At 33.7% G+C, this 25,312-nt stretch overlaps 1 protein-coding gene across 1 annotated transcript; it reads left to right on the top strand.

Moving 5' to 3' along the window:
• The first annotated feature begins 1,370 nt into the window (after nt 1–1,370).
• On the top strand, nt 1,371–24,369 carry LOC106063740 (fermitin family homolog 2-like). The gene is made up of 13 exons (XM_056022178.1): nt 1,371–1,490; nt 2,151–2,616; nt 10,597–10,830; nt 12,522–12,739; nt 16,191–16,414; nt 16,902–17,004; nt 18,989–19,096; nt 19,377–19,564; nt 19,756–19,883; nt 20,284–20,390; nt 20,698–20,931; nt 21,290–21,436; nt 22,887–24,369. The coding sequence occupies exons 2-13, from the start codon at nt 2,466–2,468 to the stop codon at nt 23,178–23,180; spliced, it is 2,136 nt and encodes a 711-aa protein (XP_055878153.1). The 5' UTR covers nt 1,371–1,490; nt 2,151–2,465; the 3' UTR covers nt 23,181–24,369.
• The last annotated feature ends 943 nt before the right edge of the window (nt 24,370–25,312 follow it).

The following is a 25,312-nucleotide window of genomic DNA, read 5'->3' as shown; positions in this document are numbered from 1 at the left end:
GGGTAAGAGGTGAGGCCGAAGGCCGAGCACACCGGGAAAACGACCCCATATTCTTTCTTTACCATATCATCCGTGCGGGTGTCCGCCATAAAATTTTTCTTGATGAACGGTGACAAACACACACACCAAGACATTCGCCTTGTCAACTGAAGATTCCATTGTTTCGTCGAATTTATTGCATTTAATCAACGATAACTTCCCGAAAAGACTAATGAAGGAGGTAGTCAAGACTGGTTGTGTGGTATGTGCTTCGGACTGTCGTAGCGATATTCCATAGTTTGAACCCACCCCTGCAGCAGGTTGGTGCTTGGGCTTCCGTTCCTGGTCCGAAACCTACATATTTCTGTCCTGCCATTATTTCAAGTTGCAGTTCTGGTCAAGCAATGGAACATTTTCATATCAACACCCCATTCAACTAGGTATTGTTTGTATCATTAAACCAGAAATGATTCAGGATTGACTAAGACACTAAGCCATTACAGTAAACACCAGAGTGAAGGCCTCAATGGCTGCCAGACGAAAGTTGCCACCACACAAAAACGACAAAACGTTCTCCTTTTGGTGGACATCTGATAGCCCTACCTAAATAGAGGAGTAGTGTTGACCCGCCATAGGGTAAGTGAATGTAACATCAATATAGTAATATTGTAAATACATTATCAAATAGTCATACGCAAATGCTCAATTGCGTATGCATGTTTGGGATTGTTTGGTCAGCTAATGGAAAATTCCCAAGTGGAATTTCGCGATGACATGTTAGTAAACTGAGGACAAGGTGTAGCCTACACATGCCTTGTGATAATAGATCTAGATAGTAAGCATGAAGAAGAGGTCAACGACTCCTGCTAACTTGGGGGTGAGTAATAATTTCTGTAATGAGCTTTTTGGGTGTCAAGAAAAACTTCGATTGCCAACTTTGCTAATTTTATCCAGGCTAGGCAGCTTTCATTCCACCTGAGGCGTGTAGGATCCACCTCTTGTTTCGTCACTAGGCTCATCCTAAAGGCTGAACATACAAGACAGACTCAAGCGCTGGGATAAATGTTTCACCTTAGCACATCATAACGCTTCTACTAAAGAAAAAAAAAGGAGGGCGTAGTTAAAGAGTTAACTTTTTTTTTTCTCGCATGCAGCCTTAGCTGAAACTATAGAGTCGAGTCATCCGCCTATGAGGCTAAGAGGAAGAAGGAAGGATGTGGGAGAGGAGGGGAAAGAGTGAGCGAGTGTCTGAACGTGCGTGCGTTTGCCCATGCCTGGATCATGCAAGTGAGAGGCGGGCGGGATCGCCGGAATTTTTTTCTCCTTCATCCTATCCTTTCAAGTGACGTCAGCTGTGGGGGAACCAAATTAAATGTACATTCTTCCTCAAGTAAAAGATGTTTTCATTGGTCAGTTTTTTTTAAAATGCAGACGATGTATATCCTCGCATAAATCTGCGTTCTTGTATATCTACAGTTGTTGTGTATCATCATTTCGTTGTGTTTGTTGAAGTATAATTATATTTGTTTTCTCACAGAGTGCGTTTATTTACGCGTTTGAAGTGTGTAGCTCTCGGTGTACTTTTAACCGTATAATTATTTCAGACCAATGAAATGATTCGTTGCAAAATGTTTAAGAAAATATTTAGATCACACCTTTCCAAATAGGGGCATGTTCGTTGGGTGGAAAACCAAATCGGATTACCCATGTATTTACATATAGAAATATAATTTAAAAGTCTACATTACAATCTAAACATTTAATTGTGAATTAGATCTATTTTAGTGAGACTATTTTGTGATATCTAAAATTAGCTCATTTGAGAGATGAGTAACCAGCGCATTCTCCGGCGTTCAGTGACGTTATACTATATAGATCTAGGAGGTTTAGAGATGTAGACTATATTATTCAGCCTTACTCGCTTGTTTGACCTAATTTTCAAATTGTGTGTGTGTGTGTATGGCGTGTAGCGCGGCAAGCCTATAGCGAACTACAACTCTACACCTCCACCTTCCCTTCTCTAGGCGTACGTTGTTGTCAAAAGGTTCATTCTGTTTTAGTCTTTAGCTTAGCTTCGTTTCTAGCGAATGTCCCATATGCCGCAAATAGAACTAGCAACGGAGGCTTAGTGTGTTGGACGTGAATTAATGTGTTGTTTATTTCATCTGTAGGCCAAAGTTATTTCTATATTCTCGGATTACGAAGTTACGATTTGGAGACTGACTACAGCGCCTTTTCAAGTTCAATAAATTAATACACTGCTCTATAGATTACTATAGATCTAGTTATAGAGAATATTTGATATGACTGGATGCCTTCTACATTGTGTGAATATTCGAAGGAAAAGTGGTTTCATTAATTTTAAAATGTAGATTTCTAAATTCTGTGCATTTATTTTGATGCCTGGATTACTTTACAGTTCGAAATAGTACTGTTTTTTTTTAGAGCCTTTTTATTCGTTTTGATTGCTTTTGTGTGGTGCAAAAATGGCGTACACTTTTGTAGCCGATGGTGAAGTTGTGGACGGATCATGGGAGTTGAACATTTTAGTGACAGATCTTCAAGTAGAAAAGACATTACGTGTGATGGGCGACCTCCATATTGGAGGGGTAATGGTAAAACTCGTCCAAGCCCTTGGTAAGTTAACTAGAATCTAGATCTATATAGATCTAGACTAGATCATGATGATCTATTTATAATTATTATAATATTATTAGACTCTATATTAGAAAACTTAGTATTAAGTAGATCTATCTAGACTCTCTATATAGATCTAGATCTAGATCTCTAATATAATAATATAGATCTAGATCTACTAAATAATTATAATAAATTACTAGACTAGGTAGTACTGAGTACTGCCTACTGTCTCATACTCATAGTGTCTGGTTCTGTGGTATGCACTCTGTCTGGACTATCGTCTCATATCATGAATACATTCTGATTCTGTAGATCTAGACTGTAGACTTAGACTCACTCACTACTGAGCCAAATTAATGATCCAAATGCTCCCGGGTCCGAAAAACCCTTCTCGCCACTATTCACTAATCCCCACGGCTGCTGTCCTGCGCCCGGCCTGCGGCAGGTTAGAATCTATTGTCCTATCTCAATGGATCTAGATCTAGAATCTAGAATAATCTAGGTCTAGACTAGATCATCTAGATCTAGTCTAGAATATCCATGTCATATTTACTAGATTCAAGTGCCTAGTGAAGTGTCAGTCTTTGACTTTTTGAGGAAGGTAGCAGAGATGCTTACAACCAGAATTACTATAGTCTAAGACAGCGAGTCTTATTCACCGCTTTAACCAAGAATGCCATCATATTTGTTTTACTTAACTTATGATGCTGTTTTTATGTTGTTTTTTTAAACAACCACACTTTCTTTATAAAACAAATATGTTGACATATTATCGTGTTCCACAAGAATGTAAAGATCCATCCACTTTTCCTGGAAGTTTCTACATTTAGAGTCCACTTGTAGTTTCTTTGGCTCTCCCATTTCATAAACGCACTGTCAAAGGCCATGGTACTAATCCAGTTAGAGAAAACGTTTGGGTAGGTAAAGATACATTTTTCAACCTTTTGGGGTGGGGGAGGGTTTCTACACTTTGTGCAAACATTTTGTTGTGCTGATCTGGCACACACACACACCAAAACACAACCCAATAAAATACTGAGAAAGAAACAAAAGATAAAGACATATTTCTTAGATGCTAGGACAAATTTTTACAAATACTCTTTCTTCCCAAGTGCATTTATTAGTATGAAATGGGATGTCTAAATCAGTCAGGAAAACCAACGAGTTTAAGTCTCTAATTAATATGAATGACCACATTAACACATCATGTATGGATATGCATCTTGGGCCTAATTATCTTCTCTTTTAAAGGCATGTCTGTAATTAATAAGATAAATTATAATTATTTAAAAAAAAGAGTATTTTGCTCTAGATCTAGATTCTGTAATTATCATTAGAAAGAATCTATATCAAGATCTAGCCCAGTGGTTCTCATTTAATTGTAGGATTTTAATAAATGTACAATTGATAGAGACCATTGCTAACTACTGTGTTCTCATATCACTACACCAATTGTAAGGTATAAAACAAATCTAGGTCATCTATTTTCAGATATCTTAATTGAGTTGTATGGTACAAAATGTGTCATTTAAAGTAGCATTACATCCCTTGATTTATGAAGGTGTGTATGGAAGTACAGGCATGGAAGATAAGGTTGGGTTTCCTGGATGGGCAAATATTCTGCTTCATTTCCAAACAAGACTTTGGGGAGAGAGGTTGGTCTCTAATGTAAATAATTACTGTAAAGATAATCCAACACCAGTAGAGACAACAAACATGTGAAGCACAGCCTGGTTACTGCCTAGAGATGTGCTGGATTCATCATGTGTACCATCTGAAACAACAGGTGGTACAGGTACACACAACAATATATAATGTTATTAAATAATATAGATTTAAAAGCATAATGAAGGACCATAACTCTTTCCTTTGTCATAAATAAATACTATAGATAATGTGCTTATACTCAAATAGTACATGTATAGATGCTATATATAATAAGCTAAGTTTGAAAATAAATAAACATGCAACCATATGTGGCTGATAGATCAATTAACCACTCATACCTCTTTACCAGACCAGTGTATCCCTCTTTTGTGTTTCAATACAAGAAGATGGAATATACTATTGTATTTGTAGATAATGCTATACAAATAAAAAATACTGTAAAATGAAACATAACCACTGTATGGTCACACAATGATTTTGAGGGATAAGGAGTCTTAGTTCTAGTAATTGTGACATCAACTACATTGCACTGTCAGTTTTTTGTTTTTTCATTGCAAACCAAATTAAGAAATACATGTAAGTGTTTCTCCAGTACTGGTAACAAATAGGTATTGGCTCACTAAAAAGTCTATAACTCAAAAACTTCTTATTAAAATGTCACAATTTTCTTTTCATTTCACTTAGAAATGGTTTGTCTATAAATTGTGATATTTTGAGCTTGAAAGGTGCATTGTGGAATTTTAAAATTGTAGAAAACGTGTGAAATAGTGCACAAAATGGCATCTTTTGATGTAACATTGAATACCAGGCTTAGGTTGAAGTAATGTTCTACTAAAAGCAAAGATTATTCGACATTTTTGTTGAAATAGCTTAACAGTATAATGTTATAGCATTATCTATATCTTTTTATTTTATACTTACTTTGGTATTACTTAGATGTCGCCGTAAAAAATGTGTCACATGATGTCCCACTTAACTTGAAATTTTTAAACTTTTATCAATTGTAAACAAAGTAAATGGGAATTACTTTTAAATGGTATCTCTGATACTGCTTAGTACACAATAAGCTCCATTTTCTTTGGAAAAGGCTACATAGTAAATAACAGGAGACATTAATAGACATGGTGTCCCACATTTTTTCATTGTAGCACCCGAAACACCTCATGTTGAATGATACCAGAAAATCTCAGAGATCTAGATATAAGTAGTTTTCTCACCAAAGTTTTGAATTATAATAATAATTAAGCTTATTATTCTCAAGTTTGATCTAAAATACATAGAATACTATTTTTTAATTTAAGTTAATGTAAACCTTATTGTTTTATCATTGTCTGTGGTGCTTCACAGGACACTAAACAAGTCTTGATCTAGATAAAGGTCTTGTGTAGATTTAAATCAACTCTATATTTCAATTTATATGTAAATCTAGTTTTGGATTTTTTCTCTTGGTGCATTGATAGTTATAAAGCTGCTTTAGTCTATGATTAGGTCATGTTTGAGGCAGTTATGTCTAATATATTTTTTAATGATTATTGAACACACACACACAAAGGTCTAGTACATTCATTTGTGGTTATAGAAAACTATTTTGTGAATCATTGATAAAAGAATAATTGGTAATGTATTTACAGACTTTAAAAAAATTGTATTTCAGCATGTATTAACAAAAAAAACTAAATATTTCATATTGGTGTCCCGTTGTAGCACCTGCAACATCTTGTGATATAATAGTTATGTTATAATAAATGCTTGAATTATTGTTGAGATATTGCAGCAAATAATAGCCCATATATTTAGCTACAATGCAAGTATTGCATAACATCTATTTTCTTATAAAAAATCTTATTTAAAAAACTTTTACCAGTAGTGTTACAGGTGCTACGGTGTCCCATTTTTTAAATTGAGGGCAAACATAACGTAAGTGCTCGAAAACTTCAATTTCTCTATCTAGCTGCTTAATACAATAGAAACATTCAAATTATGCTAAGAAAGCAAACAAATTAACAGTTAGTTGTACTTAAATCATCAATGGTGTCCCTGTGATGCACCTGAAATGCAATAGTGGGTACCCCTTTTGCCAGCACTGCTGAGGAAATGTATGTATTCCAATTCATTTTCTATTGAAAAATTCTTAAAGTACAATGGGTGAAGAAATGAATACACTTAAAATGAAACCAAAAACTTCCATTTTAATTTTTGACCTAATGTGACACTTTTTGATACCAGTACTAGAGAAACACTCATGTATTAGTAACTTTGTATGTTATATATGGCGTTCTTGTGGTATGCTCAGGTTACTTCTTGGTCCATTCTCCCTCACCTCCCCCTTTACCCTATCTATTCAAGTATTCTTCCAGTGTAGAATATGATCAGACTACCCTACTTCCAATTTTGTAATTTATTTACAAGAGTAAAAAAATAAAAAAATAATCATGAGTGAAAATTATAAAATTTGTGAGACCTAGAGAAAACTATTATCTTAGTAAAATGGAGTTGTCTCATATATATATATATATATATATATATATATATATATATATATATATATATATATATATATATATGCTAGGTACATTGTTTAAATTAGATCTTGAACTTAACACTTATTGGTCTAAATAATATACAGATGTATTGTTTTTTTTTAATTAGTTTCTTACACTCACTCATTTTTTCAATAACACTTTCCTTGAACTCTGATCAACTTTCTTTATAAGAGACACTTTGAATGTGTGTATTTAGGTTTTAAGCATGTATGACCAAAATGTTTTATTTAGCTGTTATTTAATTACATTTTTTTTTGTTATAAATCTTGATTCTAGACTACGTCTAATATCCAAAGTCACTATTTCTTAACTCTTTCTCTCCTAATCGACGATAACATCGTTGCTTTTGACCTCATTAAATTAAATTAATGTTTACTTTTTTAAACTTGACTTTGAATTGTGTAGAAAGAGCATGCATTTCCCTTTAATTCTATACCAAAATACATTTTCTGATAACAAACAACAAAGTTATTGAAGCCCAATCATAACAGGGTAGTGAAATAGTAATGAGTCAAATGAAGAATTCCTTCTAAAGCGTGGAAAAATAAATACGGAGAGAAAAAGTTAAGTTTTTGTTTTGTGATGGTGCTACTAAAACTTTGGGAACTGCTACTCTTTTCATTGAACAGTTCATCTAGTCACTTAATACTTGAGGATGTGCTGATCCAGAATCTTGTTTTTTTTTTTTACCTTTATAGTAACTCTGATAAAAAGTCTCCAAACTGATTACAACAATATAGCAACAATAATCATTTGTAATAAATCACTATTGCTAATCAATAGTAATGTCATTCAATTTATAAAAAGTGAAAATATTAAAAGTAAGGTATACATCTATAAAGCTTTAAACACTAACCCATAATTTTCATATGCACAAGCACATAAACCTCTCCCTAAAATGGAGTGTCAGTAATATAAAAACAAATTATTGTTGTAAAACAGTGGTGTTTCTATGATTGTAGCATAAGTTTATTTACATGAAATTAAAATATAAAGAAATTTAAATGTACTATATAAATAGCAATATGAATTAGTTTAACAGTTACGCAAAATCAAAAAAAAAATGTATACTATATACTTGACTATAGAGAACAGAATAAAACATAAAATAAAATATGTATTCTACTTAACATCCAAATTTGTCATCATCGATGTAGTAACTCATTCTCTTCTGAAAATACACAGCTGCACATATATAAACTCCTCGAATGCTTCTCACGCTACCATCTTTAGTTCCTCACGTCTTGAGTCATACCAACTCTCTATATTCTTGACGATATAGTCATAGTTAATATACAGGGTTTCAAGCCACACTGACACTGGCCCTAAAACAATATTGTAACAATCGATATAGTCATATTCTGACAATTCAACACTATCCTCTACAATTACAGCAATCTAAGATCTTGAGAAAACAAAATACAATGAACTTACCCGCTAAAAGTGGATAGATGACAAGGGTTTTTAACAATGTCTGATATTGGACCAAACAGTCAATAACATGGCCTCCTCTTACAAGTTAAAGGGCTACTTCCTTCCATATACACATTACATACTGGTCATTCTTGCAAATTAAAACACTGAGGAGTCATTCACAACAGAGGTCAATAGGAGTCATCAAAGTCACTATTAACAAATATAATAAAAATAAGTATGAAGATACTGACAATGGACAAAAAAGAAACACATTTTTTGTTCCATATATAAGCCGCCATTACAAACAGATTAAAACTTTTTTTTTTCCAAGTGTTGTTGAGGCATGAAAATGGACACTTGATGAAACCAAGAAAACCTTAACATTTATAAGTATAATTTAAATCACAAATAAACAAGAGAAACTACATAGCACGAATGTGGAATGGTGCGAATGCATGTTGAAAGGGTTAGATAGAGAGGAATTCAAAATGGAGTATTGTAAACAAAGTTATTATTAATTATTACTCAAGATTAAAGTCTTCAAAATCTACTATATATATGAGTCTATTGGTGTGTAATTAAGAGTCGCATCTGCTCGTAACAAGTGGCCCCACGTAGGGCGCCACTTGTTATGAGCAGTCACATTAAGAGTCGCATCTGCTCGTAACATATGTGATATATATATATTTAGAGACAGAGATATCACTTTTTTTTTTTTTTTTTACAAAGATAAAGCCTTTTAAAGGATTATCTTGACTGGTAAAATCTCTTAAGAAACTATTCCCCATATTCAAGAATACAACACTAAAATTAAGTCCTTGCCTATGCTTATGATGACATTTTCTTACTCTTAGTCATTCTGTTGACATTACTATTTCTGTCAAATACTCTTCCCTCAATGCTTTCTTAATTAAAATATAAATATAAGAATACTACAAAAGTATACATGCACAAATATGTATTTATATGAACACCTACACACCACATATAATATATAAATATAGTTTTCAAAGCTGCTATGACTAAGACAACTTTATTGATCCAAATTTTGTAAATGTGCTATGATTACATCTGTGTAGGCTCTTTTGAATCAGATTAAAGCAGTTTACTGAAAAACACTCCAATGGAGTCTTTTAACAAAAGAACAGACAAAATACATGCACACTGACTAATCATTGAGTGGTGTCTACTACAGCACACAGGAATCTTTTTGATCCTGTTCATTTTCTTTGGTCAAAGAGCTGTGCTGTAGTGAAGGAACAGTTGTTCTATCATTCAGTATTTTTTTTTTCTTCCTTAAAATAGATAAAATAGATAAATGTCCCCCACTTAGAGATGCTCAATGAAGTGATAGCAGTTTCTATTTTTGTAAAATCTTCCTTAATTTAGTTACAATATCAAATTTATCAATTTGTTCATTTAAAAATTAATTAACTTTCATAAGAGTTGACATTAAACAAGATTGGTTTAGTTGATGATGTTACATCTTTAAATTTTACCACTAATAATAAATTATTTTAAAGCTTTCTAAACTTAAGTTTTAAAAAAGATTTTACTTAGAAGGTTTTGAAAAATTTAGTCTTTAAGTATTCAAAATTGTTAGTTTTCCTGATTTAATAAAAACAAACTCAAAACAAACAAAAAATCCAGTTTTATCAGCTGACATAGCTCAAAAGTTAATATACATGCGACTTCATTCCTCCTGCACATCAATCATTGTACACATTGTTACCTGTATTTGCATGTGTTTAACTGACATTCAAAGTCTAGTCTTGTCAGTTGTGACAGTTGTGTTTCTCTACACAAGTCTGTGAAGTACAGACTTTGACCTTGGTATGTGACAGTGACATCTCCCCTGTAGGCTTAATAGCTTGATGGGTAAACTGGTGAAAACTATGCTAATCACATGTCACCTTTGTAGAGTTTAACTATTGAAGCTGTCATCTCTAATCTACAGCTGATAGAACTTGTCAGAACATCTATAGATCTAGTTATTCTAGTTCTATTCAATGGCATTTAATATTTTCATCCAAAATCTTTTATGTGATGGTAGAAAGACATTAGACTAATGATCTGCTGTTCCAAACCTGATGTCACTGTAAACAAAACCTAGATTACATTAAAACTGGCTTATAACTAACAAGTTTAATTTTAAAATATTCATTAAAAAGTGGGGGAACATTTTTTTTTTATAGTCCACAAATACTTTTCAAAATATTGTGTAATTTCCTGACATGGGCAAACAAAGTGGGTCAAAATTTAAGAAGGTCTTGTTCATGGTGGTAGCTATTTAATCATACTTCAAATTGGGATCTGCATGAATTGTTTACAATGTTTTAACTCTTTACAGACATAGCTCTGGATTGGTCAGATCATGCCCTTTGGTGGCCAGACAAAAACAAGTGGCTACTTCGAGCGCGGTCAACACTTGACCAGTACAATGTCCAAGCAGATGCTAAACTACATTTCACTCCCATGCACAAAAACCTGAAGGTCCAGCTACCAGACCTCCAGGTTCTAGAATTAAGTGTAGATTTTTCAATCAAATGTTTTGCAACAGTAGTGCAGACATGTAAAGAGCTAGGTAAGTCTCAATCACCTGTTTACATTGGTTAAAAAAAACAACTTTGTGTGTGTCTATTATGTACATTTGTGCTTCCGTCCATCTGTTATGTATCCTTCTGAAGATTAATAATTAGCTAGATAGTTTAGTGAATTAACACCCTATTGGAAAAACAGAAAAGAATAAAGACAAAACACACACACAATACGTTTCTTGTAAATGTAATTTAAGTTGGCAAAAAAACTACAACATATTTATATTGTGCAAGTATTTCATGGTGATTACAGTTTACTTTGTTAAAAATTTGTTAATATGTATACACCACTTGTTTGTTTTTATTAAGTTGTGTTAAAAGTATTGACCAGCCACTCCATAAATAAATCATTATATAGCTGATACTAATAATTGTTTTTACAAATAACAAAAATCTTGGCCTTAGAAACAAAAATGTTTTCTATAATGTGTGAATCCCTATTTGCTTGAGAGGGCTAGGGGTGTATGACAGGGATAACTATTACAAATTTTCCATTGTGGTTCATTGTGTTTTCCATCAAAAACCATTAAGTAAACAAGTAAAGTTGCCCTTTCAGACCTTGCGATCAATAGGGCAGATGATGTTAAGGTTATCAGTTTCTTTGGCCATCGGTTAACGAGCTAGGTGTCATGTGGCCAGCACAACGACCAACTGCCTTTACTTCCTCAACTAAAGTCAGGTACCCACTAGAGTTGAGTGGACTCAGGGGCGCCCTAAAAATCCAGAAATTGAAAATCCCAGTCTTCACCAAGATTCGAACCCAGGACCCCAGGTTCAGAATCCAAGCGCTTAACCACTCAGCTACCGTGCCCCTTATCAAACACCATTACTGTTATTTAAATAATATGTTATCAACGCTTAGCATAATAATGTATTATTCCCAGAATATATATTCATATATATTTATATACGACTGTAACAAGAAGAGACAGCAGTGATAAAAATGCACGACAGAAGCTTAATGGTGTAGTTTTAAAGACCAAACTTGCAGTAACTACTACACTAGGTGGTAACTGGATATCATGTTGCTGGATATCATGTTGGCCAGTTTTACTGTGATATTCTTAGTTGAAACATTCTAACTGTGTTGCGCCTTCTACTATTCACTTTTCTTATTCTTTTCAATCAATGAAACAAACTATTGCCCAACACATTAAAGAATAAAGTACAATTTTTATGTCTTTAAATTATTTTGGACCACTAAGTATTTTTTTTTCTTTCAACTATTTCATAGCATCTCTCCATATATAGTATTTTTGGCCAGATTGTAAAACTCAATGCTACCAAATTGAGGGATTTGAAATCCTCATGAAAGATTGAATTTGTTAAAATGAAGGGACTTGAGGCGGTCCACCCAGTTCTGATATATACCTTAAGTTAAAAAAATAAGTTTGGAAACATGAAGTTGTGATTTTTGTGCTTGCTACATGACTCCCATTATTAGCAGCCTCACAAACCACAGGGCACTGTTTGGAATTAAATCTACTTTCTGATTTTGTAATTAGATATCCTTGAGTAACATACATATTAGTTATTGTTAATGTTAACTTAAATCATTGATAATTTGGAAATATTTCTTTATTCACTACTAAGCTTAGTGAAAATGCTAATCATCTTCTGTTCACATCTAACTCTTGCTTGAATTGATCAATACATGGTTGTCTATGTTTATTTGTAGGTATTAGACACCCAGAGGAGCTATCATTTCTACGTAAATGGGACAAGGAAGACTTGAAAAAAGTTGCCAAGGAGGTTCATAAACGTAAAAAAAGGGGTGACCCAGATCAGAATGGTCCATTAAGTGCTAATGGTACACATCACAATTCTTCTGGTAGCTTAGATGGAGGAAAATTGAGCCCCTACCCAAGCAGGAGTCCAGTTGGACCTTCCCCTACAGTAAGTTTATTGATTGGCATCTAGAGCTGTTCCCTTTTAGATCAACTATAGTTTTATGTTTCAAACAGATGACTTCAAACTTTATGGATTTTTTGAAAACATGGTACTGTAAATCTTGAAGTAACTCAACAGTTTGATCTTTGGAGAATTGAATTTTTGTCTATGGGCGGACATGAGAATTTATAGCATTCTGTTTACAATGCCTTGGAAAACAATACAGAATGAAGAGTTCATACCACTTCAAGAATCAGGATTTCATGTGCTTTAAAAATGCTTGTTATGATATGAGCTTATGAGTGTGTATTCATAAAAAAGAAACAAAAAATATGCTTAGGACATTATAGTCATTGTTTAGTTATGCCAGCTGCTGTCATATACCAGACATAAGCTACCCATGCTTAACATGATAGTGTATCTTTCTGACCAGTTTACAATGTGAGAGGCTGGTGGGTTCCTTTACATGTTAACTGTGGGTGGGCTTCCCAGTCACAGACAACTGTCATGTGATGTCATGGTAACAGGATTTAGAATAGAGCAGATGTGTGTGTGTGCAGGAGAAGGTTGATTCAGCCTGTAGTTATAAACCTTTTCCTCCTTTCCCCCTAGGTTCTATAGAAAGTAGTGAAGGTGTCAGCTCTGGATAACATCCACACTGACATTTTTTTTTTTAATGTGTGCACACAAAAAAAAGAAGTATTTGCTTGAACAAGTCTGTGTTCTATCTTCTTTATGTAAAACTTGCTGGATAATGAGTAGACATAAATATCAATGAGTGAAATAAAAAGCCTTATTTATGTACACAATACAAATCATTTATTATACAATGTGTAGACAGGACTTGAATTTTTAAACACTCTATAGACATTTTTTTCTTCTATGTATGTCTCCCATGATCTTCCAGTCCTCATCATGGCATACAGTTGTAATGTTTGCATTATTTCAGCCTGACCCCTGTCATAGACAAATGGACTTATGGTGGGGGCATGGTATTACTGTTTGCCTTAGAAGGTATTTGGTGAGATATAGGCAAGTCAAGTGAGTTGAACTGAAATATAATTGAAAACAACAGCAAAAAAGATTTTCTGACAGAACTCTATAAATGTACTTTCAAAACTATCCATTTAAAAAAAAAGGCATGAGCAAACAGTCAATAAAATTGTATACAAATGTTTATTGCATCAGTATTGAGCATATATGAGCTGGTTATAAGAGAGAAGCATGATAGATCTAGGCATCTTTTTTTTTTTCTTCTTAATCATAATAATATACTAAATAGTGCATTATTTCATATGATTAAACAGTATGATGTCACCACAAAACTATTTCATGATTAGCAGCTTCTGGCAGAGAAAGAGAGAAAAATAAAACAGTATATTTTGTATGTATAAAAGTGAGATATACAGAGTGAATTGAAGTGACAGAATTTTGTGGCACTGAATAGTTTAAGAGAGGGGGTGGTGAAGGTAAGATTTGATTACCCACTGCAGGAGGTGCACCTGTTGTAGAATTCAAGTCACTGTTGATCTAACATGATGGCCAGGGGAGAATGAGGATGTGGTGGGCAGATCATTTAGTGGTCAGCTGATATATCAGTATGGACTGAACACAAGGGGAAGTAATATCAGCTGGACCCAGACAGTGAGAGTAGGAAGAAGAGAGAATGTCAGAAACTAAGATATAATAGTTGAAGAATGTTGTCTCTGTCATATGACCATGGGTGACATTAGGCTCATTATTTATATATATATTGTTATACTGTAGGAGTAATCTATACACAGGATGAATTAATAGATATATACTTTCAGACATCTACTGTTAAATGACTAGTGAACTCTTCTTGTGGAAGACACAAATAATTCAAGGTTTATTACATAAAATATCCCTGTTTATTAACATAACACCACATGATGAATGGTATACATATAATACTCCAAGAATAACATTCCTGTAACAAGTTTGAGTTTTTTGAGTCCTTTGGCACACCTTAGGCAATGTCGTGCCCATAAAAGGTTACTCTCCCTTCATACCACAAGAGCTAAATTTTATTTAGTTAAGTTATTAAAAACAAGGTCTATTCATAGTTAAAATAGCAAAGTTAGTGAAAATTTAGTAAAAATCTTTTGTAAATATTATATGTTCACAATTTCACAAATCAAATCTTCGTAGACAACCCCACCTCCCAGACAAAGCCCAGTACCTTCCCAGGGTCGACACTATGGAATAGTTTTTAAGTTGTGCATTCTAAAATATTTTCCCCTAATATCCTGGTATCTGGGGCAATCAATGAGGATATGTTCCATGGTGAGACGAGAGTCACAATACTCACAAAGTGGGGGCTCCTCTCTCTTCAGTGCGGTAACAGTCCTTAATAGAAACATATTTAACAATATAAAGTAACCAGAATATTAGACTTCTAACTTATAAAACAACTGGCTCTTACTTTAAGCTATGGAGTGACTACTTAGTGACTGTGAAGTTTAACAACTAACTTAGGACTTGCTTATCAAGTGACAATTTATAGAGTGACTGGCTAGATGAAGGTTAAAGGAATTCGCTCAACATCATGGTTGTATTCACTCTAAATCATGGTTGTTGTGAATTAAAGTATGAAAATAGGTTATTCTACTTTATGGCGCCGACTTTGAGGGGGTGACAAATGCCAACTGCGGAGTATACATGGGTTTAGGTTGGTCATTGGTGATGTTGATTTGAAAATGAGTACAAAGTATAACCTGCATTTTTTTGTTTTTAAAATAATTCTTAAAATAAACAATTGTATTATGAAAATGTTAATCACTGACCAGTTGTTTGGATGGCCATGTATTTCTCAATGTTTACACACAATTGTTTTACCAACCTTCAACTGAATTTGAACCATTTCTCTGAGTCACATGTGCAAGTCACAAAATGCAGTCTTTTGGTTTGTCTATATCTGGTAGGCAAGGTGTTAGCATTTAATGGTAACAGATCTGGTATCTAAGAAGTAGTGTGTATACTTGCTCATTCTTTTCATCTGGAAATCCCAAATGTTAAGATCATCATGACCTATTAGCTTAACTGGGGTGGGATGACTACCATTTTGTACATTTTCACCTGCAGTATCTACTTATCTTGTGTCCAAAGTTCAAAACAAGGCTTCCCTATATCGAAATCTGCATTACAATAATAGCTTTATATATATATAGATATTTAGAATGCTTAGCCCTGATTAGTCATATAAATTTGAGCAACATGCTTAAAATGATTTTCATGTAGCTCTTTTAGAAAAATAGTAATCTTTTTATTATATATATAATATATATTATAGGCTAGTTTATCTTTATTATGTCTTTCTAAAATTCTTCTGTCTTGATTATTAGATGCATGTCATTTTTCTATCTTCCATAGAAATATATTTTTGTCAAAATAATGTAGTCACTAAAATATTTTTAATGTTTTTGTTTTTTTGCAGAGTACATTAGTGCGGTCAGCAAACAGCCCTTACAACTTGTCCACTTCTGTGTCTGGCTACAGTACATTCAATGGGACAATGTCACCAGGCTCCATGCACAGCCTTTCCTTTGAAGGCACCATGGAGTCCACCTTGGCTAATTCACCATTTGTGCCAGCCAAAGATGCCTTCCAGTATTTGTATAGGCCAAAAAACTTTGCAGAGAAAGCCAGAATTAACTGTGCGTAAGTATTTCCCCAGAATGCAATTTTTGTGATGATCAGAGTATAAGGCAGGAAAGTGTTTTATTTAAAATATCTACTTTACTATAATAATATTGTCTAATGATAGTAGTAAGTCCACACACAGTGGTGGGGGGGGGGGGGGGGGGGAGCTGTTGGCATCTATTTCCTAGTATGTTATGTAGCTATAAAATTGAATTTACCTAGAAGAGGCCTGGTATTAATAGCTGGAGCTGTGTGAAGTCCTTGCCCTTAAACCCTGAGTCTTTATCTTTTCATTGTCTTTTGAAAGAACAGATTATCAGGCATACACTCAATCCACATTACCCTAACAATAAATGTTATCAGAAACATTTTAGTACCAGTAGTTTTCAAGTGACCTATTGTCTGTCACATTTAGCTCCTAACAGTAGGCATCTCTATTGAAACTATGATTTTATCAGTGACTTCCAATTTTGTGTTCATTGCTTGATGTTTGTGTTTCCTACAGTTGGTTAGACTCCTCCATCTCACTATTGGAACAAGGCATCAAAGAAAATGACTTCATCATGCTCAAATTTAAGTTCTACAATTTCTATGACCTCAATCCAAAGGTTGGCACCATGTTCTCTAGCTGCTCACATTAACTTGCTTGTGTTAGCTAATGAATTACTTCTTACACCTCATTATCTCAAGCCGAATTCCATCACACTGATTATAATATGATGAGAAAAGAATCTCTATGAAGCTCAATAGTGAATGCTGTGAGGTCAGGGTCTCCTCTCCATTTATTTGTTTTTGATAGACATATCATTGAATAACACACATGGATGTAAAGACTGCCATATGTAGAATGAAAACTCAGAATATTCTTCCGAAGCCTTTTGTCTATGACTACTTTTAAGTTATGAAGCACTTTTTTTTTTTTTTTTTTTTGTAAAGGGGAAGGGTACAAACAACCAAATTGATGTTTGTTTTCATTCTAACAACAAATTGATGCTTTATCACTGATATAGTGTGAGTTTATTTTATAACATTTGGCTGTTTAAAGGGTTTGGTTAGCAGATACACTCCTGTTGTTTAAATGAAGCCATTTAGTCTGCTGTTAGCTATCTTAGTTACTGCCAGTTTATCTTGGAGACAATATATACTTTTAAGTAGGTCTAATTAAAAGTACTTTGGCTGCTTGCCCAAAACCCTGGTTTCTCTCCCCTGCCTGCCACTTATCACCCCAAGTACATGTTATTGTGTAGACATTGTTTAGATCAAGTTTGTTTACTGTTACGCTGTTAGAGGAGGCATACGAGCCAAGTGAAAACTAGAAACGATAGTGCAGTTTTAAATGGGTGTACTTTTTTTTTTTTGTGGCAAGACAGGTCAAGTGTTGTGGCTAGTGTCCTAGAATCTGACCTGGTGAGGTTGATAAAAACAGTGTTTCATGTAGCAATAACAGCCAAAAATTTTTTGGGAAAGTCTGATAGAATTGTATTTATTGAGCAGAATTGAATGTATTTGTGCTTGCTTTTCTTGATGGACTTGGAGCTAGTCAACAGAATCTTCTTATAGCATAGAAATAATTTGAATCTCCTTTAAAGTGGCCACATCCTTTACCTAGTGTAATTTTTTACTTTAGTCCTCATGAGATTGTCAAATATATGAAAGACACTGCTAGTAGTCTAAGTCTTTCTGATGAAAAGATTAATCTGTTTATGTATTTAAGGTTAAAACGGTTTGATAGTCTTAAGAAGTAAGAAAAACTGTGAAACAGTCAAATGGGCTGTATACAATATATTGATTCAGTCGATTAAGTCACAATTAATATTGCTAAATATGTTATGGCTGGCTTTCACAATAATGACACTGTCTTTATCAAGCAAAACATTGGCATATATTAATATAGTTACATTTGATTAGTTCAATAACTTTGTCATAGATAAATTCTAAAACACTGCATCCTAATGGTCTACTAGGGCTTGAAAACTTTGTTGATGGCCAGCATATTTAAACCTATTTTTGTGTAGGCCTTGTCCTTTTCCTTGTCATTCTTGTTTGAAAAGATTGAATCATAGCATTTCCTTTCTAGTGAATATTTATAGTCAAGTACAATCCAGTTAAAAGTCAAAGTCAATATTGTAGCTGAGTACCAGGAAGAGGAACATAGTAATGGTGCTTGACTGTTATGTCACACACACACACACGTGTCTCCACTTGACATGTTTGAACCATAAGTGACTATCAAAAGATTGACTGACATAATGCAACTTAGGATCAAGAACTAATACAAATTAATTATGTCCATGAATGAATTATGAATGCAAATATTGATTTGAATTTTTTTTCCTGATAAAATAGGATTTACAAATTTTTATAATATGATTGCATTTTAGCAATCAATAAATAGTTAAACGTAAGTGTATTCATTGGCATAATTTTCTCTATTGCTTGCTTATAATGCTGGTGTAAGCTTATACACATAGATTCAATTTGTATTCATTTCCTTAAAGTACATCGTCTTGGTGATTCAATTAGACTCACTGTGTTGAATGACATTGACCATAACTTACTTTGCTGATTCATTTGACTCTATTCTCTGAACAGTATGACGCCATCAGGATCAATCAGATCTATGAACAAGCTAAATGGGCTCTTATCTCTGAAGAAATTGACTGCACTGAAGAAGAAATGATGGTATTTGCTGCCTTACAGGTTGGTCTTCCTGCAGTTCTATTTATTTCTCTTCTTACAATCTCAGTCCAAATGCATTTTTTTTTTTGGCACAAATAATGACGTGATCCCTGCATAATATCTTCTTTCCAAAAGTCTTTCTTTATAACATAACATATACAGTAATTACACATCTTGCTATGGATTGGTGTGTTATCAAAGTTCATAGATTTAGCTTTGCATATTTCAAATTAAATGATGATATTGAATAACTGTTCATTTACACCTACAATAAATGTTAGCCTTTTTTTTAAAATTATAGCACCAAGTTCGAATCCAATCTGGGTTACCTCAGCCAGAGTTTGACCAGTCCCAAAATGCCCAGTCAGAGGATGATGAAATAGATGCAGCACTAAAAGACCTGCAAGAATCTCTGGAGGGTTCTGCTGTATCTCCACATGGTGACATCACACACATCCCAGAATTGTCAGACTATGTCAAGTTCTTCAAGTGAGTTGATGTCTACCATCTACCTTTGTAAAGTAGAGTTTGGTCTAAAGACATTTTTTTTAATCTACCATTTAACATTGTCAAGTAAAGATAGAGTTTGTACTAAAGCATTGTTTGCAATTTTGTCTACCATCTAATATTGTAAAGAATAGGCAAGTTTCTACTATGCATTATATGATTTTATTTTCTAGGCCCAAGAAACTGACTTTAAAGAGCTACAAAAAATATTTTGCTACATTTAAGGATACGTTCATAGCATTCTATAGAACTAAAGAAGAATCTCATGGACCTCCAATCATGCAGAGAATAGATGTCAGAGGTTAGTGTATACATGATGTCCTTGGCTAATAACAATGAGCATTCGACTAAAGTCACTGTTGTACTTGCTTGGTGTTAATGAGAGTGCCTGTCTTGAATAATGTGTGTCTTTTATGTATTCAGATATCAAACTCTCTCATTGAATGGTGTTCTACTACTAACTACATCATCACTTCACACTATCTGTCACTGCTTCTCTTTAAAAACTAGAGTAAGATACAAGATAGAAAAAAAAGCTAAAACATTAAAGATGTGTAACTTCCTTTTTCTTCTATCGCCTGGCTTTTTTTTTGTATATTTTTGATGCCATAGTAATTAAAATGACACAAGCACAATAATAATGGGTTAGAAAAGTCTAGCCACACACTTTTCTGCTATTTATGTGTTTGCTTTGTTTCTAGGCTGTGAAGCCCAGCCTGATGTAAACCTATCTGCCCACAAGTATGGCATCAAGTTATTTGTTCCGGAACCTGAGGGAATGTCAGAAATCTGTTTACGTTTTGACCTGGTTAGTCACATTTTTTACATACTTCTTGTTTGTTTTTAAATTGGTACCATATTAAGTTGCTAGAATTTTTTTGTTTTTTCCTAGTCTTACACCCATCTCTGAAAAGTATTAAAGTTCAAATATTATGGATATTTGTATTGCATGCTTAGTAATACTTATTAATATCTCTCAAATGTTTTGGGGGAGCTATTTTATTTGCTTTTGTTTTGTGTTTTAGTTTGCAGGGTGCCAAAATACAATTAGGGCAAGTATGAAAATCATAATTATTATGCACAAAATTAATACATTTATTTAAATTTCTTTTCAGGAAGAGCAATATTGCCGTTGGATGGCTGCATGTAAACTTGCAAGTAAAGGTAAAACCATGGCTGACAGTTCTTATGAAGCAGAAGTGCAGGCCATTCAGTCTTTCCTTGGCCTGCAGCATCCAGTGGTGTCTCCCAGCCACAATTCACCTACCAGTTCTAGCAATGTTATCACTGAAGTCAACTCAGATGACTATATAGCTGCCAGATTTTTCAAAAAAGTGAAAGCCAGATCTGTAAGTTTTCCTAAGACAACACTTTTAACAAATAAAATACTTCATTTTGTTCAATTATTTTCATTATTTATAACCTTAAAATGCAAAAATAAAATTCAAAAGCTTGAGTTGTCTACCCATCTCATCACAATCCTGGAAACATATTCTTACTGCTCATTCTACTGTAAACCTTGGAAAACCTAGATTATTTTTAAAAAGTTGAAAAACTCATCAAAATAAAAACATATTAAAAAAAAAAAAACCAATAAGTACGATATTTATTTCAAATTAAAACTATTGCTTTTTTTTTTGGAAAGAAAAATAACATAATAAAACTCAAACAAATCAGTTGCTAATGTTGACTTATGTTTTTCCTCAGCTGGTCAGCAAAATTATGGAAGCCCATGCCAGTGTTCAAGAGATGTCTTTGATGGAAGCCAAACTTGCATTCATCAAGGCCTGGCAGTCCTTGCCAGAGTTTGGCATCACCTACTTTCGTATTAAAATGGCAAATAGTAGGAAAGAGGTGTGGTGTATTTCAAGTATTTCTATTCACAGTTTATCTGTTTTCTTCCCTAAAGCTAGTTCTAGTCTTCATAATGCTAATCTGAAGTATTGTCACTTTGATGTTTTATACTTCTAAAATTCCCATTGAAAGTTCATAGGGCAAGTCAAGAGTTATTCTTTTACTGTTTTCATAGGTTTATAAGTGTACGATGTAACCAGCATTCCAAACAACTGCTTTTGATTCACATCAACTCTTGGAAGTACAATATGTCATAAATGCCTACAAATACCTTGTGTTTAATAGCATGTACTACTATTAGACCACCACATTCCAAAATATTAACAACTAGTCGACCGGCGGCGTAGGCCACTGCAACCTATGCGACCGCAGTGGGCCCCGCACTTTCATAGGACCCGGGTTAATTCTAGGTGTATAAATTATTAAATTAAACCATTTTATAACTTATAATTGATTTCCTGCGGCCTCCTGTCAATTTACCAGGAGCTCCTGGAAATCTCCTGAAATGGCAAAATATACGAAAAAGTCCTGGAAATATCTGGAAATTATTTAAATCTTTTGAAAACATGCAAATAAAAAATTGTCATTTTGGGGTGTCGTTCAATATGGAAAATGACAATCCTACATGCGATAAAAAAAAAAAGGCATTATACCGTAATTTTGGAATCTAGTGAAAGAAGCTTCTCGCACCTCAAACTAATGAAGAATTACTTGAGGTCAACAATTCTCATAGATAGATTGAAACATTTGGTAATTCTTGCTATTGAGTGTGATCTATGTAGGAAATGGAATTTTTATGATATACTGTATGACTTCCTTACACGCAAGGCTAGTAAGAATGAATAAAATGCAAAGACGAATGTATTTTCTAATATAAACTCTTTATTTTCACTTATAATTCATGTCCCTACCCAAACTGGGCCCTGTGCCTTCCGTTTCGCATAGGGCCCCACAATGGTTAAATCCAGCCCTGCTATTTAGTGACAGGTAAATACAGAATAGATTACTTGTTCTCCTCCCCCCCCCCCTCTCTATTTTTTACAGCTAAAACTATGTGGGGTAGAAATAAAAAAGAGTGATCTTTCCATGACTTCTTGGTCACAACGGTTAAGTCCAGCCCTGCTATTTTGTGATGGGTGAATACTACTTGTTCTTCCCCTTCCCCCCCGTCTTTTTTTTTTTTCGTAGGGTAACTCTAGTCCAACTTGCAGAAATAAAAGAGTGATCCTTCCAATACTTCTTGTACAAACTCTTAAGCCATGAAGAGAATTATATGTATAGATTGAACTGTCATTTAATTAAAAGATAGTTATAAAACTAATTAGTAGAACAAATAGATGAAAGAAAGGCTTTTTTTTTTGGGTTTAAATTTTTTTAAATCAATAAAAACATTGTCTAAAATGTTGTTGTGCTATTCACTGATGGTATCATTTGTACTTGCTATGTTCAGGAGCTGATGGGTGTAGCATCTAACAGAATTATCCGCATGGATCTGAACACTGGAGACTCCTTGAAAACATGGAGGTACAATACTCTGCAGTCCTGGCATGTCAACTGGGAGGTGGAGAATGTCATCCTGGACTTCGACACAGAAAAAGTGACATTTGCATCAATGGAGTGTTCCTGTAAAACAATCCACGAGTTCATTGGTGGATACATTTTCCTGTCTATGAGGTCCACAGATAAAAACCAATCCCTGAATGAGGAGATGTTTCACAAGTTGACAGGTGGATGGCATGAGTGATTTGTTGAGTCTTGAATCTAGAATATGTTTTAGTATACAGTTGGTTAGTGTGTTGTTTTAAATGCGATCATGACAGTGTTTTTATTTGTAGAAATGTGTATAAAGTTATATACATAGTTACATTATTTTTAGCCAGTATAGGATTGTGCGCATGCCAGGGCCAGTCGTTCTGGTGGCGTCTGTTTATTTTAGCCAGCATGATTGTCTGGATGCTTGATCAAGTCATTCTGGAGTTGTGTGCGTTTGTTTCATATGGTATGATTGTTAAGATTAGACCATTCTTTTTTTCTTTTTAAGCCAGTAGAAATTGTGCAAAGTCAAATATTTTTAAACTAATAGTAAAGTTAGATGTTTGTTAAGTTAGATGTTTGTTGTGTTTTGAAATTTTCAGTTTTGTTTTTGAAATGAAATCATTCTTGTATTTCTTGTCTACATTGTTTCTACTTTGATACCTACACAACAAGGCTGTACAAACTGGTGACCTGAGCTGCTGAGAACATTATTGTTAAGACCTTTTTTTTTTTTGGTGTGCGTTCTTGTTATATATGTATAATATTAAAACATAATCATTTACAAGTTGCAACCATAATATATGTTAGCTTTAAATGATATCACAAAAGCACCCCAATATAGATTTGTGTCCTGTACTGAAGATCTATTGCTAAGCTGAAAAATATTGAATGTAAATTTATTTGAAATGTGGAGAAAAAATTGATGTAAGTTGGCAACACTTTTCTTTGTTCTCCCGTGTGTATAGAGTGAAGTGCTAAGGCATTGCAATGTTAGAGATGGATAAGTAAAAACAATGTGTTAGAAGTAAGACTAGATACACCTAGAATCTGATCTACAAGTTTCTTTTTATTGTTGTTCTCTATCATACTGTATGCAATTTTGTTTTTCTTTTTATTGTAAGATATAAATCCTGTTTTTTGTCTTTTATTTACATGCGTTATGCAAGTATTGCCTTAATAAGTTTTTCAGTTTTACACAATCTTTCTGAGCAATGTGTGTGATGCAAGCAATTCCCCCTTCCCTTCTCACTTCAGAGTGAGAGAACTCTTGGTTTGATCAGATCATAATCTGCTTATAGTCTATAAGTGTTTCCCATGTAAGTCTAATTTGTTTTGTTCGACCCATTATGATTCATATTTATATTTACTTACTATACATACCAATGTATACACATTTATATATATATATATACATACATAAATATATATATAAAGATAATCATACTCTATAACACGTGCACCGAGTGAATGATATTTAATGGATTATATCTCACTTTCTGTGATACAAGTTTTTTTTCTTGGACTAGTTGAGTTTAAACTTGCAAAAGAACTGTTCTAGTGTTCATGGGAGACAACAGTATTAATGAACTACAAGACCATTCACTTTTTTGTGTTTTGGTTAGGACATTTTTTTTTTATGGGTGTTTCTGATGTCACCTAGCCTGATGTTGAGAGGTTATTCCCTCCCAACTTATTCATTTGACTGCCTTAAGGTGTGCTGGTAGCTGTGCCTTTAGTTCATTTTGTTTTTTAGTCCCAGTGTAAATGTGGGAGTAAACATTGAAGTGTGTGTGTTATTTTAAGTGGATGTCAATATTTTTAAAATTGGCAACTTTATGTGGGAGTAAACATTGAAGTGTGTGTGTTATTTTAAGTGGATGTCAATATTTTTAAAATTGGCAACTTTTTATTTGAATGCTCAGGGTAGCTACTATTCAATATTTATACCAGGGGGGTGTTCCACTAACAGTTATTATACTTGACAGTATAATTAAACTGTGTCTTGCTGTAATGTCTTTTCAAGATTTAGCTCTACTGAAAAATAATATAGATTTAAAAAAAAAGATGGTTTATTCATTCATGTGGTGTCTAAAACTCTAATGGTAATTATAGCCTTAAGTTTTGTTCTCCTGTTTAGGGTCTGATTGGGAAGTCTAAGATATTGTATTCAAGATTCAATAATAGTGCATATTTGATAGCCTTAAACTAAGTTTCACTTGACTCCCATTGTAATAAATAAAAACATTTTGTTCTGAGCTTATTTTCTGAATGTTGTGTCTCAAATTAGTTTTAGTCAGTTGTTATGAAGAGTTCATTTTTCTTCTTTAATAACAAAGTTGT

The sequence above is a fragment of the Biomphalaria glabrata genome, chromosome 3 (assembly GCF_947242115.1).
Source record: "Biomphalaria glabrata chromosome 3, xgBioGlab47.1, whole genome shotgun sequence".
In the NCBI taxonomy this organism is placed as follows: Eukaryota; Metazoa; Mollusca; class Gastropoda; family Planorbidae; genus Biomphalaria; species Biomphalaria glabrata.
This window is presented reverse-complemented; position numbering and strand designations above follow the sequence as displayed.